Source organism: Rutilus rutilus (assembly GCF_951802725.1).
Source record: "Rutilus rutilus genome assembly, chromosome: 5".
Lineage (NCBI taxonomy): Eukaryota > Metazoa > Chordata > Actinopteri > Cypriniformes > Leuciscidae > Rutilus > Rutilus rutilus.
In genome coordinates this window covers 11,268,040-11,283,765 of record NC_140213.1, presented here as the reverse complement: position 1 = coordinate 11,283,765, position 15,726 = coordinate 11,268,040, and the positions used below count along the sequence as shown (strand labels likewise).

The 15,726-nt window shown below is 37.4% G+C and overlaps 1 protein-coding gene across 2 annotated transcripts in view; it reads right to left on the bottom strand.

The window, feature by feature from the left end:
* Positions 1-688: 688 nt before the first annotated feature.
* The window catches only part of hipk3b (homeodomain interacting protein kinase 3b), a 76,311-nt gene continuing 61,273 nt past the window's right edge, over positions 689-15,726 (bottom strand). Inside the window, exons 10-16 of one of the 2 annotated variants that reach the window (XM_084409859.1) lie at positions 13,836-13,951; positions 13,518-13,682; positions 11,952-12,257; positions 11,456-11,602; positions 9,878-10,107; positions 6,357-6,502; positions 689-2,257 (exon numbers count right to left, since the gene is read on the bottom strand). In XM_084409859.1, coding sequence (XP_084265985.1) covers positions 1,781-2,257; positions 6,357-6,502; positions 9,878-10,107; positions 11,456-11,602; positions 11,952-12,257; positions 13,518-13,682; positions 13,836-13,951 — 1,587 coding nt within the window. In that variant the 3' untranslated portion in view covers positions 689-1,780. Of the gene's footprint in view, positions 2,258-6,356; positions 6,503-9,877; positions 10,108-11,455; positions 11,603-11,951; positions 12,258-13,517; positions 13,683-13,835; positions 13,955-15,726 lie in introns of both variants that reach the window. The other variant, XM_084409858.1, reaches the window with a different exon arrangement.

Genomic DNA, 15,726 nt, shown 5'->3' with positions numbered 1-15,726 from the left:
TCAAGGCTATAATATGATTGGTTTATGATGCACAGTTGACCGTTAGGATTTTTGCTATGGTAGAGCCACGGAGGATGATTCTTTGTTTAAGAGAATCTCTGACAGCCTTTGCATCAGGAGTTTAACTACGATGCCTTGAAATATCGCTAGGTTCTGGAACAGAGCCTTCAAATTACAGTCTTTGGTGGTGCACAAGCAAACTTCATTTGACAGGCAAAAACAAAAACCAAGCAGAACAAACTCAATACAAAAACGCTATATATATATATATATATATATATATATATATATATATATATATATATATATATATTCTCCCTGACGGAATGTATAAAATGCAGTTGACACCAACAAGCTTTCAACATATGATATAATGGTATAATTAAGAAAAAAAATCAATTCACACATGCATAAATGATAATTTCACACCTTAAACCGTGTCAAGCTTCAGCACTAAAAATACTAGCTGTGTGTGTGTGTGTGTGTGTGTGTGTGTGTGTGTGTGTGTGTGTGTGTGTGTCTATACATCAAATACTGCATGGTCTGCTCAGGCTAAGATGAATCCATGACCCTGAATCAAAGACCGATAGTTGCATTTGTGTCTTCATCTAGTCGAAGCCATGCCCACCACACAAAACACAAACACACACAAAACCGAAGAACTAAATACACAGACAAAAAGAAAATCAAACCTTTAACTATATAGATTGTATTGCAGTTTTACTAAACAGTACAAATACTGTTAGATTTGTAGATTTTTCTGAATAGAAATTCAAAGAATTCTCTACACAACTAATGAATTCAAGATAACAACAACAAAAATTTGATTAAAGCAACAAAATCAACAGCAAGCATTCGCAGCAGCAAAAGCTGGCCGTTCTCCTATGAAGTAACGAAAAGTAACTCACTACATCTCAAATATACATTGGATCCAAAAATAAGCACTGCAGTTTGTGCAATGCAGTACATTGATGCCTATCTACGCATGAAATAATACACCAGTGTGTATATACATTACACACAAACACACACACTCACACAAAAAGAATGCAAGGACTGATTTGAATTGCAAGTGCTGCAGTCCAGGACACGTACACATACAAACACAAACACATTGTATACACACAGAGAGAGTGTAGTAGAACAAACAACTGCCGATATATATAAGGCACTATGGCTGGGGACAACAATGCAGCGAGCCTCTCGACACATAAAGAGCCCCTATAGGCTTCTCTCTGATCAACATCATGCAACACATGCAGAATGTGATGAACGACTCTTTTAGGAGACTCCATTCCAAAAGACACCAAAGACACTGAGAAAAGTACAAATACTTGGAACGCAAGAAACACGGCAAGTGGACACATTTTATCAGTTGTGAACACCACACTGGGCTGTCTTTACAAACAAAGATGTGTTGTATACAAGGTAAAGGCAATGTATAAAAATAAGTTGACGATCACATGATTTTGGACACCATCCATTGTTGATATTCATTAGAGGAGCACTCAAATCTGAAGATCTGAAAATCCGATAAGGTGATCAAATGTGCAAAACAGTTTTTTTTCTTATTTATCCAATCTCTTGCTTCTCAACCGTGCACTTTCTTTATCTACATGCTAAAGACTTTCCAAACGTTTCCTTTTTAAAGCTAATTTTAATTGCACTCAAGTCTGTGTGATTTAGAGAAACTGCTTCCTTTCTTTTTTGTGCCATGGCTTCGGGTGATTTCTACAGAGAGCCTGGCATCACTCCTGCCATAGGGTTGCAGAGCGAGTCTCTAGATGTATGGGTATTGGTTTAGTTTGGTGGGACTGAGGGGGAAGCCTGCGTATGCGGGTGATGCGATGAAGGAGTGTGGTGGGAACAGGGGCTTGAATTGGCCTTGAGGGTGGAGGGTGGGTGAGGGCAAGAGGCGGTTAAGCCCCACAGTGACCTGGTGCACGAGGTGGCCTGCCGGATGGGAGAGGCCATATGCTGTTTGAAAGACGTGATTCCGTGTGGACCCAGGAGAAGCCAAGAGGTGGGCCATGGAGGCATTTGTCACCAGGGGGCCTGAAGGGGGGTAGGACAGTAAAGTTGGCTGGGTGTGAGGGTGGATGCCCAGGTGTGATTGAGGAGGGTGGGCTGTGTGGGTGGGACTAGCATGAGGCAGAGTGAAGGTGTGGCCATGTACGGTGGGCGGGATGAAGGCTTGAGGGCGGCGGTGACTGTAGTTGCCATTCCACTCCTGGTGGGATGAGCCATAATGCTGGACCTAAAGCATGCACCAATCAGTTTATTCCAAGAAAGAACAAATGGCAATCAAGTCATAACTAAGACTGGGTTGTTGTAAGTATGGACGCACCAATATGGAAGCCAATCAGCCAATAATTATTTTTGTTACAGCCGAGAACAGCCATATTTTGTTTTAAAGGGGTCATGACATGAGACATTAAATTGTCCTTAATCGTTTGAGAGGTCTGTGTACCATTAAAACATCCTGCAAGTGTCACAGCTTTAAAATGCCAGTACAAAAATCAGTGACGATGTCTACAGTGGATACCGTATACAGATGCCCATTCAATTTGTGGTTTACTCCACATGCTTGGGCTACTCCAGACAGCAGGACAAATAGAGGAGTAAAAGAAAATTTGCTTTGATACATCCGGTTTAAACAGCGTGTTAGTGTCTGTACAGCCGTCAAAAGAACACCAGCGTCAGGAACAAGTGGATGGTTTATTTTTAACTTTGTGTGCAAAAACCTATTATTATTATTATTAGGGGTTCAAACATGAAATGCTGAAACCCTATTGTAATTGTAAGGATTTGTAAAACGCATCGTGCAGGCCAAACCGTAAGATGGTAGGCCTCAATTTGGGGACAACCTATCAGAGTATGACCCCGATTGGCCCATAGGTGGCGCTACAGCAACCAAAAGTACAAAATCGCTCATAACTCTTAGACTGTTTGTCCTAGACATAGGGCGGTCGCGATAACCGCAATATTGCAGTACCGCGCTACTGACAAGCCAACCGCAGAGAAATTCAAGTTACCGCAGCAACCGCGATATTCGCGTGTTTTCTTTTTTCATAAGGCTATACCCTTCTTGTTTTGAACTTCATGCATGTGTATTGAATGTTAAATAAGTTAATAATGATAATAAGACGCGGCGATCATGGTTTTATCATGGTGATTTGTACAGAGGCTTCGTGGATTTGCACTGACAGTGAATGAGAGAGATCGACTGAGCGCGTGCGATTACCTGCGTCTGTCTTTGAGGTCAAGTCATATTCGTGAAAAGGTTGCCGTGTCCAAGGAAAGTTAAATATTTGTCCTGTCATCCTTTTAACGTTTAAAATAAAGGGTATTTACCATGAATGGCATCAGCGACAGCGCTAGTCAGCATCCACAGCGCGAGGAACTCGCGGTCGCGGGAAACAAAACTCAGTGAGTCACGCATTGAATCAATGCCATTTGTCTCTATTAAAGCGGGGCTCAGTAGTTTCGGGATTTCTTCGCTGTATTCTCACTTTTTGCTCGCAGGTTTCTCTCTAGAGCTCCCCCCACAGCTTCGGAATAGATATTTGACAACACTGTTGTAAAAACTCGTTGGCGATTCTCAGACACCAGAGGCTAGTAGATCAACGACATCAAAGCAGATGGGACATTCTTTAAAACGTCTTCTTCATTCAGGTTCGAACAGCGTGAGGGAGCGCAATAATGACAGCATTTTAGCAGATTTCTTTTGGCCGTAAAGCAATTGTTTACATCGCGAGACCTGATATCACGCGATACTTCCTGACGCGGCGGCCGGCAGCTCGCCGGCTCAAAGTTGCAAGTGCGGATTTTCCGCTCACGGGCACCAGGGGGGTGCGAAACGACCACCATTCAACCCGAAATAAGTAATATAACCATTCCAATGACTCCGAAGCTGTTCAGTTAAGGTAAAAAAGTTACTTAGTTCACCTTTAAGTGAAGCTTCAACGTTACCCATGCAACGCATTGCTGGTCAGCTGAGCCTTAAAAAGTGGAGCTCAAAGTTAAAAATAATTAACTTTGTTTCATTACTATCTTTTAATGAATCAATCAGCGTTTTTTAACGTGTTGTTGAATGAATGGTTTAATGACTCACTCAAAGACAGTCCAACTGCAACTGCACGCTGAGTGACAGGCTTTCAATGCGGAGAGACGCTGTTTAGTTTCGGTTTATTGGTTACTGAAAATGTACTCGTTTTTGTGCATGCTTATTTATATAGCAACAAATAAATATAAATAAATCAAAATAAATTTATAAATGCGGTAAAACCGCATATCGCGCTATTGAGCCACTCAAAATTACCGCAAGGGAAAATCCTTCACCGCGACAGCCCTACCTAGACACTTGTGATCCCTGGCTTGAGGTGGACAAAACGGTTATCTCCAAAAATTCTAGGTATCTCCAAAAATGTTCTGCTCTGTCGCATTTTTCCCTGTTTTTTTTTCGCCCAATCGGAACCAGACCAGTCTAGGACAATTCTCTGGACTCTCTAGATCAATAGTTATCGAAAAAAAGTAGAACTTTTGCATTTGGGTGGCTGTAACAGGGTCATTTAGAAAAGGGGCGTGACAAAATACACTCAAAAGCCTATAAATCCTAAAGGAAAACTCAGAACTTCAAAAAAATTGATGAGCATGTGTGTCATAACATGGTGAAGAAGGTAGGAGAAACAGTAATTAAATAACTGTTAAAAAGCTTTAAAACCATATATGTGACCAGTCACGGAAAGTAGGGACACAAGTCGGTTCTGGGGCATTTTGAGTTATTCACATATTCTGAAAGTGTAGTATTCAAGCTTTCCAACGATGTGTAACACATGGAAATCTGATAATATTTGGAGAAGTTGTGGCCATTTGAAGGTAGGCACTCAAAAAAACTGAAATGGTAGAAATCTGCTTCTAAAGATTGGCAAGTTCTCACTCTTCTGGGAATGACAATAGAGCTCATTTACATCTCATTTAGATAAGTCATACCCCCTGTAAAGCTCCCCCCCTCCCCCTTTTTTTATCAAGTGATCAAAGTGCTCGTTGCCGCGGCGCAGATACAGTGTTTACTCGTGTGGCTCGCGCACACACTGCATTGTCTTCACTCGACGCGCGCTTCAATCCGTTGCGTTGCGAATACTCTCTATTCGTTCTGTTGAAATAACAAAATAATTCAAACGTTTGCGTGTCCCTGCTTGATATACAACCACTGATGAACATAATCGTTTTGATGAGAGAAAAAAAACTATACGAGAAAAAAAAAAAAAAACCTATACAAGGACGGATTCGAACTCTCAACTTCTGACACGGCTGGCGAAAGCTCTACCACTGTACCATTCATATACACGTCAATTACATAGGCGGATCTATGTATTGGCACTGACAACATGTATTAGGCTACATCTCATTAAACGACAAATTAAACCCCATGTAACCTACTATTTAAATCGATTGCTGGACATCGTAATGTTATTGGCGTCCATCTTCATTGAATTTTGAAATCAGATAGAGCCGGCCAGAGCGCTGCATAATAAGTAGCCACGCCGGCTTATTCAGTATGGAAATACACACCGACAATGACACGCCCCTACTGCGTGCTAGAATCTCCGAAAAACAAGCCGATTTCAACATCAAAATGTACGCTTTTAAATATACCAATACTGCTATCTCAAACATGGAGAGGCTTCTTCGTGATCTCAACTAACAGATTCTGCAAAAAAACGAAAATCACCAATTTTGAAAAAAAAAAAACGCTTCTTTCTCATTTTGCTCGAAAGTTGTGCTGCCGACTTGTGTCCCTGGTTTCCGTGACGGGTCACATATTTCCTATGGTACATTGCCTGTATTGGCTGTAAATGGTATTTTCCATCTGTTATGTCAGTGGTTACATGCTTGCTAAATAAAACTTAATGGCTTTGATGCTTTTGTGCTTAAAGGCCTTAAAGGCCTTAACTGCTTGAACCCCGATAAATGCCGCTTGCAGCTTTAATTATCATTATTATTATTATTATTATTATTATTATAAGTGACCCTCAAGGAACATAATAAAATAATAATAATAAAATACATGTCATGACCCATTTAATAAATATTAAAATTCGAATTTTTCCAAATAAATGTAAAAATAAAAATAAAATAATTTATAAAATGAATTTACATACATACACATATACACATATATATATATATATAAAAACAATTCGATTCAGACATCTCAGCTTTTTATTTATTTATTTTTTATATATTATTGCGTTAGTACATAGTAGTGGCATCTAAATATAATATCTGACTTTACAACAACCAATAAAATAAGAAGTGCAACAGGTTTGAAAAACAGGTGAGGAGGAACTGACCTGTCCAAATGAGAGCTGCTGTTGAGAGTGCTGCAGGGGTGGGAAAGCCTGTGTGGTCTTCCGTTGGTGATTCACCAGTAATGTTGAGTAAGGCGGCTGTCTGTTGGAACCACTGCGGCCTTTAGGTGGGCATGATGGCTCTATAACTACAATGGAAGAAAGAGCAGGAAAAAGTAGCAATTAGTGTTGCACGGTGTACCGATACTTGAAAAGTATCGCGATACTCGGAAATTAAAAACATCACGATACCTAAATTTATCAGTATCAATACTTTAAAAAAAAAACAAAACAAAAAAACGCCTCCCTATGGACGTCTGTGTTTTTTTCCTGACGCACGCAGCAAAGAACCTGCCGCTGTCAGTGTCATGTGACAAAACACTACAGCGAGATGGCTGCATGTGCGAGCACAAGTGGTCCACGACTCGTAGAAAAAGATGACGCGAGGAGTGACATATGGAAGTACGTTGCCTACCTTGCTCTGTTGCACGGTGCACCGATACTTCAAAAGTAAATCGGAAATTAAAAACGTCACGATTCCTTAATTTATTAGTATCGATACTTCTAAGAATGACCGCGTTCCAGATTTGTAAGGCCGGCGACACACTGGCTGCGTGTCGTGTCCGTTTTTATTTCGGCTCCCATGTTAACTGCCTGCGTGACACACGCGTCTGGGCGCAGCTCGAGACGCGCGGAAAACGTGTGCATGCTAGAAATAGAACCGACGCCTATTTTTCACACGACACGCAAGCGTGTTGGAAGCGTTCCCAGGCAAAATAGAATAGGAAAAGATGTTTCTATGTCATTTTGACACGAATACATATTAATAAATGACATTTTGATGTTTGAAAGTTTTGACATAAATACAATATAAATGTAATTTAAAAAAATATTATCGGTTTTCAAATATTGCACCTCTCAATACAGAACGAATTATTCTGTAGCCTATTTTGCCGTCAACACTGCCGACGTTGTCTTTGCTGCTATATATTTATGTTTAACATGAAGTATAGGCCTTCCACAACTCTCTCCCCACATGTCAAATATATCACCAATGAGGCTTATCATATGTTACCAATATTAAACATTGTTTAATATAATCGCTGTTCATATTTTTATTCAAAAAAAAATTACCTTGAATGTCATTGCTCTAATTTATTTTTTATATTTTGATATTTCATATTTTGTTCAAATGTTTAATATATCTGCTGTTCATATGTTCATTTATTAGTGTGTTATATGATTAGAATGTTGTCCCGGTTTTAAAATAAAGCACAGCAATGATATTTGAGAGTGTTTCTCCCTTTTCAGGAAAAGTATCGAAAAAGTATCGAAATCGCCATACTTGACTTGGTATCGGTATCGAAACAATAATTTTGGTATCGTGACAACACTAGTAGCAATCACTTGAAAACCTCATAAAATAGTGCTAGATAGGTTTACACTTCTTGCAAAAGGGATTCAGAACAACAAATAGGGCTGGGCAAAAAAATCGATTTTTCGATTAATCGTTTTTTAAAATGTGGTCGATTCAAAATCGATTCTCAAACGCCAAGAATCGATTTTTTTCCATCTTTATTTAATATATTACCCAAGTAGGTTTCCTCCACTGTTCATAGGCTTGCAAACTCCATTTTATAGCTAATGCTGTGAGATTTTATGTTAGTTTTATCTAAATCATAAAATAACCTCAACTAGTGCTGAACGTTTAATCATATCGCAATCGCGATATCAAGCCTATAAGCAATTAGGCTATATGACGCAAAATGCTGCGATTTTATATGAAATAAACAAATTTGGGCTTTTAACACAATTAATGCAGCATCTGTTCATTTTTGGTCATCCTTTGGCTAGTGTTACATGTATTCATGTAACACTAGATCTTATTCATGCAAACGCTTTTCATGCGCGACAAGACAAAAAAGAGCTCGCTGCCTGTGAATGTCCTGACTGCGACACAGAACAACTTGCGATGATATCGTGCGTGCGCACAAGACAGCCCAGAATAGAGTTATCTTTCGCTCTTGAACGAACAATAACACACACAATTATGCCAAAATGTCTTTTTGTTGAGTATTTTCATAACATAAGAGCAGTCTTATGATGAACGTGAAGAGTTATGACTCTTGAGAGAACGAGGCGTGTGTGAGAGCCGCGTCTCTGAGAACAGCGGCTGGTCTTAAAGGGACAGTACACAGTAGCCACTAATTATCTCTGCCGTTAAAGTTAATCAAAGAACAAAGGGAACAGACAAAAACACTCACTGCTCTTGACTAAAGAACTTTTGTAACTTTGATTAGTCTATATATAATTTATAATTAATGCACCGCAGACTGTTATATAACTTTATTCAATTTCTGTATATGGCCTAGCTGTTAGACAGAAAGGGCACAGATAAAAATTATATGCAATGTTTTTATATGGGGATTGTTAACCTGTTTGATAAAGACATGTGACTGTTCTGACTTGTCCAATTTTCAGCATCAATTTTTCAAATCCTGTCTATTCATTGTATGCATTTGAAATATAGAGTTGGGTTCTGTTTTAACTGTACCCAATTGTACCTAAAATAAAAAGAGTTTAATATACAGGTTTGTAGCTCTTAATTTATTTTTATTAATTAAACACTTGAAAACTTATGTTCACTTTTCTTTTCTTTTTCTTTTTTTAATAAATATAGGATTTGTATTAAATATTCATTGAGTCGAATCGAAATCTAATTTACAATCGAAATCGAAAAATCGAATCGAGAATTGAAATCGAAAAATCGAATCGAGAATCGAAATCGAAAATCGAATCGAGAATCGAAATCGAATCGAATTGAGAGCTTGTGAATCGAAATCGAATCGAATTGTAACATCTGAATCGATACCCAGCCCTAACAACAAATGGCAAAAAAAGCTAACAATGAATTAAATCATAATGTACAATTAAAGTGAATACATAAATAAAAAAATCACTTGCTAAAAAAAGACTTTATTTGTTTAACTATATGTCATGTGACCATTAGCTGAGAGAATCGTGAACATGCAAATGTGTTGTTAAATTACTGAAATATTAACTTTTTATTTCAAGATTTGCAAGATTTGGCTGACCAAAATAGGAATCTCTAATATACATAATCATTAGCAGTTGGTAGGGTGGCCTCGTGGCTTCAGTGAGCCCCTCATCTCCAGTACACAAAAAACTGACAAGCATTGTGACCCAACAAATGTGCTCAGGTCCAAATGTTTTATTGCAAATGGAGACTGTTGTCCATGATGATTATCTGTGTATGATTATAACTTCTGTTGTGAGTATATTATTCAAACCAGGCTGCTGCTTCAAACTAGAGCTGCTTGTCTCTCTTAGGAGTTGAAGGTAATTTGAAATTCAGTCAAACATTTTTCACCTGTCTGTCTTATGCTTGACACTCACAAACAATTTTTTTTTTTTTTACAAAGTATATAATTTTTTTCATACAATATGAATTTGAACTGGGTTTGTCAGTGATTTACTTTGAAAGGTTTGGTGGGATTGGTTACCTTTGCGGCCCATCAGCTCATTATTCTGAACCCGCATGGGCGGCACCACCATGGTGCGGATGGGCAGCTTGGCAGACTCGGTCTCTGTAGTTCCATTGGCTTTGCAATTCTGGTTGTTGTCATTAATATAGGTGGCCTCCAGGAAGGGGCTGTCAGCTCGACTGGAGGACACCGACGCAGGCGAGCCATCCACCGTATCACATCCACTTTCGCGCTCATCATCTGACATACTGAACACAGACCAAATCAATCACTCTCAGACACAAAGAGCAAAGAACATACTCACTGATAAACAGTGCTCAGAATGGAACACTTTGCACTGATTAAACAACAACACCACAAGTATGTGGAACTATGCAGTACGCGACAAGCATTCTATAAAATTCGACATTGTCACATGGCCTCTTCACATGTTTAATTTAGTGAGTAACTAAATCTACTTATCACAAAAATAAGGATATCATGTCATGTAGTTCGCAATTAGTGATTTCGTATTTAAAAAATATTTAATCACTATTAATAAAAATAAAATAAAAAATAAGAATCAATCTGCTAGATAAAAAAAAAAAAAAAAATTATATATATATATATATATATATATATATATATATATATATATATATATATATATATGCATTTTTCCTCCTAATATTTTAAATATTTGAGGCAGTTTGGTCTCTTTCATTATCATTTTTGCCCAAGGCCTAGTTAATAAACGCACGTTCACGCAACATCTGCTCTCATGTCAACACAACACTCATGTATCGTTCTTAACCCTTTGATGCGTACACCAGTGTGATCAGTCTAGGCTGGTCCCTGAAGCGTACGATCACACAGGTGTGATTAGAGACAGACGCGCTCGACGCTAGTCATATCACTATTCAGTGTTATCAACCACATAATGTTTATTTTAGGTTTCAGACATTTAAATACACACAAGTACTAGCAAAACAATACATTCATAGGTTGTAAAATACACAATGTCTATGGAATTGGCTATAATTATCCTTTCTATTATAATTTGACGACGTGTTTTAAATTGTATAGGTAACAATAACGTTTACTCTATTCTTCTCCCAGTTCACCAGTCACTTTCTTTCATGTATTTTGGGAGAAGTTGGTGAATTTACGCGATGTAAATCTGACAGTCACAGATCCGATTCTCTGAATTGCGGTGCAAACTAAAATGGTGGCGCCCATCGCACGTTATAGATCAGCTAACATTATCATTATAAAGATTTTTAAATGAAAAAAACATTTGCTTACACGCATTTGAGAATCAAAATATCAGATAGTTCATGATATAGTTAGTTATAGTTTGTGAATATTTTGAATAAAAAGGGAAAAACTAAATAAAAGCAAAACATCTGTCATACAGCACTATTGTGGCTGCGGTGTGTCACGTGACAAGATTGAGGTGTGGCCATGGAAATAATAAGGTGATACTATCTAAAATAAATGTCGCCTTAAACTCACGCTGGGGGCTCAGCTAGAATATTTTAAACTTGCGTATGAGGGTTTACTTTGGGCTCAAATCCTCATTCTGACCGTAGTAAAGTGTGTGCATGAAATACGGACCTGTTGCGTCTCTTGCAGGGGGAGGAGCTGGACTGCTCTGAAGCTGATGAACTGGTACTAAGGGTTGAATCGGGACTGCTCAGGGAACACACCCGCTCCATATTGAGGGTGCTCTTACATGCCTCACACTCCGGACTACCTTTACACCTGAAACACAGAGGGTGCACACACTCTAACACTGCCTTTACAAGCCATTTATCACATATACAGCTCAGCTACATTGCAACCATCCCTCTAATGATTTGTACTGAAAATGTAAGCCTCAATTTCTCAAATTCAGCTGAGGTTTCCCAAATATAACATAGCTCCATATCTAAGCCATGCTGAAATGTTCTCTTTTTCACCCTATCACCCTGTCTCCTTCCTTCCATGGTACACTGAAAGAGAGATGATGCATGGCCAGAAGTATGTGGACAAGTTTCCAGTAATTCAGTGTGTAAAAAACTTACTTCCACCTTGTGCTCATACATATACATGTATTAGACGGGTAACTCACTTTAGTGAATGTTTCTGAGAGTCCGGTCCCTCCTCATCTGTACCACTGCTGATACTGATGACGCTGCCAGCAGGACTCGGAGAGTCAGCGATCACAATGGTCTGCCTCTGCTTCTGAGAGACAGTCGATTCCTCGTACTCTTGTTTTGCCTTACAGTATGCAGGCTCCTCCTCTGGCACCGGCTCTGACTCCGTCTCTACTACACATTCTGCTGCCTCTTCCTCTGTGTTTTTGGCACCTTCTACCATCTTTGGGGACTGGCATGATGAGTTTTGGGAATTGGTTCTGTGCATGAAGTTGTTACTTCTACGTGGGATGATAATGATGAATTAGATAGGTAGGCATGTCAAGAATGTAATAACCGATGTCAACTACTTTTGAGCTTGCTGATAACCACGTGCAGCAAACAAAACACAGTGGCAAATGTTTGATCAACCCAATCAAGACATGTATAAATATATATCCAACAGAATGGAATGCAAAGTGTGTCACTTCAATTTATTAAATTAATTTGAAAATAAAAAAGTAAACAAATAACTTACCAATAATCTGACTTTTGGGTCTGGAATCTTCACTAACATTTACCAAAAGTAAATTCTCTTTAAAAAGTTATTTTAAAAGTTGCATGTAAAATGATTATTTAAACAAATATTGATTTATTTCTTTATTTAAACTATTATTTATTGATGTATTTTTGTTTACTTTCTTTATATTTGAAAATAAACAAACATTTCACTGTATTAACTTGCTTTAAGAAATCGACCAATAAAAAAACATGTCTGAAAAATGCTGATTAATGAATACAAGTGTACTGTTCATCAAAATGGTGTCCAAAAAATTAAATGGTATTTATTTAACAATGCAATTATAATTTTTAAAACATTTAGAAAAATGTATCCATTTATTGGTCAATTTGTAGTGATTATTATTTTCAGATTTTTTAAATCAGTAAAATTCATGATTGTGTTTTGAACAACGTTTACTTTTGCAATTTAAAAGTTAAAAATTGTCAGTTAAAAGTTAGTTTTATCATAACACTTAACAACAATTTTATATAGAAGCATAACACTGTTCAGTTTGAAATGTAATATGTAAAATAGCAATATAATCCTGAACTTTAATATATTTCCAATACCATATTTGCAACATATATTGGGGCAAAATGAAAATTTAATAATGGATTTTTTTTTTTTACACTAGATTTAACATCAATTTCCATTTACAGACCATTTTGTTTTTATAGTATAATAAATTTGATAATCATTTATTTCTTTTTACTTGAAAAGGGAATAAATAATAATATATATATATTTTTTTACCAAACCATTTATTAATGTTGATGTTTTGTCATGGGCCTAAAAAAAACGAATACAATAATGATTGCATTATTTTTTATATTTAACTGCATATTTGCACATAAAAAATAAATTAAAAAAACAAATCAATTAACTGGATTTTTAAAACAATTTATGAATTGATTTATAATCGGTTCCTTTTTTGTTTTTAAGTGGCACTCCTAGCCCTCCATACACTGACAGCATGTCCAGATATGGTATGTGGATTAACCTGTTTGAAGATGGTTTATTTCTCTTGTTAGCAGCTGGCTGTGGCCACACCACATGAGCTATTCCTATGCTGATAGGCTGGTGAGCTGACATGGCCATTGGGTTTGTTAACAGTGGCTGGTGGGGCATCATGGAGCTGTAATGGTTGCCATGGGAATGAACTTTCCTGCAAAAGATGGGAGAGAAACAAAGCATTTCAGTGTGGAGGAAAGTATGCAAAGAAAGATGACTCACACAAGAGCTTGAAACGTGTTTTAATATTTGGAACAAATAAATAAAGCAGTGCAAGTACAATGACAGAGAGGCTTGTTTCACCCACCCCCATTCTGCTAGTCTCTGTGGACCTGCCACTGTGTCTGAGGCCAGTGTCGCTGCTGAAGGGGCCACCTGAGGCCAAGTGGGCACCAGGATCTGCTGAGGACGATTTGACCACGCCTGCTGAAAAAAAAAAAAAAAAAAAAAAAGCCATGCTAACTTCCTGACATGAATAAAATAACTCAAAATGTGTCCTTGTCTCCTCAAAGTAGCATTTACAAACTAAAGGGATGGTTCACCAAAAAATTTACATTCTGTCATTAATTACTCACCCTCATGGCGTTCCAAACCCGTACCACAAATTAATCTTCGGAACAAAAATTAAGAACTTTCTGTCCCTCCCTTGATGCAACTACCACTTTCAGGCCACAGAAAGATAGTAAATGCATCATTAAAGTAATCCATTTTACTCCAGTGGTTTAACCTCAATTTTATCAAGTGTCACGAGTGCTTTGTTTGCACAAAAAAAAACACAACTTACCACTTTATTTACAAAATATGAATCTGCAACGCTCATTCACGAGAGCACCACAACGCATGCGTGTTGTGTTGATGCGAGAGCAGACGTTGTTGCATTAAGGTGCGTCGGAGCTTAATATTTATATAATAAAGTAGTAAATTATGTTTTTTGCGTCACAAAAGTGATTAAAAAAATTACTTTAACCCTCTGGGGTCTGAGGTGTTTTCTGGGTCCTGGGTTTCTGGATCCAATGATCATTTCTACGAATATGCCACCAAAAATACGACCTAAGGAGCTTTATGACACTCTCTCCCAATACGGTTATATTTTCAATCCGAAAAACATAGGAAACTCTCGAAAAATCGGAGTTGCTTTATTTTATGACATATGCAGAGCTAAATATGGATATCATCCAGTATAAAGAGACGAGACAAGAGGTACTGACAGATCAAATAAAAACATGATTGTGATAGCCTTTATGATTTGTCTGATTTCTTCAAGCGGTCATATTTACCATGTTTACTCTTAGGGCTGGGTATTGACACAAATTTGATTCGATTTCGATTCACAAGCTTGCAATTCGATTCGATTCAATATTGATTATTTTGGCTATCAGGTACAATACATTGCAAATTTTCTCAAGGAAAACAAATATAACTATTATTGTAAACTATGGAAGTCAGTTGTAGCCTTTAGGCTTCATTAGCCTACTATAATATTTAAGGTAAAAATTTACTGATTTGTATACAAACACTTAAAATACACTTATTTATTTTTATAATAATAAAGTTATATGAAATTATATAAAAATTTAAATGGTGGCTGTCATAAACTTTCCAGATTTATTCAAACATGCATTAAATATTGAAGAACATTAAAAATTATAATGAATATCTAATATGGTGCATATATTTAACAAAATGCTCCTCTCTATAGTTAATTTTTCTAGCTGACTAACGAGTTTATGGTCACTGGATATGTTTTTTTCTGAGGTAAATCAATGTGATGTTACGACATTGTTTACTAACGTCTTTCCACGGTTGAAACAAGACAGTCGAAACACGGCTAATGGAGGGACAGAAAGCTCTCAGATTTCATAAAAAATATCTTCATTTGTGTTTTGAAGATGAACGAATGTCTTACAGGTTTGGAACTACAAGAGGATGAGTAATTAATGACAGAATTATTTTTTTTGTGTAAACTAACCCTTAAAAGGCAGGGTAGGTAGAAAAAAAAAACATTCCAAATTTGTTTAAACTGTCTTTATATACCAATACATAATCAAAATGTAAGTACTCTGAAAAAGAGAGTATAAAAATCGAGTGTCTGTAGACCTCTCACGACTGTTGTAAACACAGCTAATTATTTCCATTCACTCCACCCCCTCCCTTCTGAGCTCCTTCCAAAGCCACGCCCCCAAAACACATGAACGCGC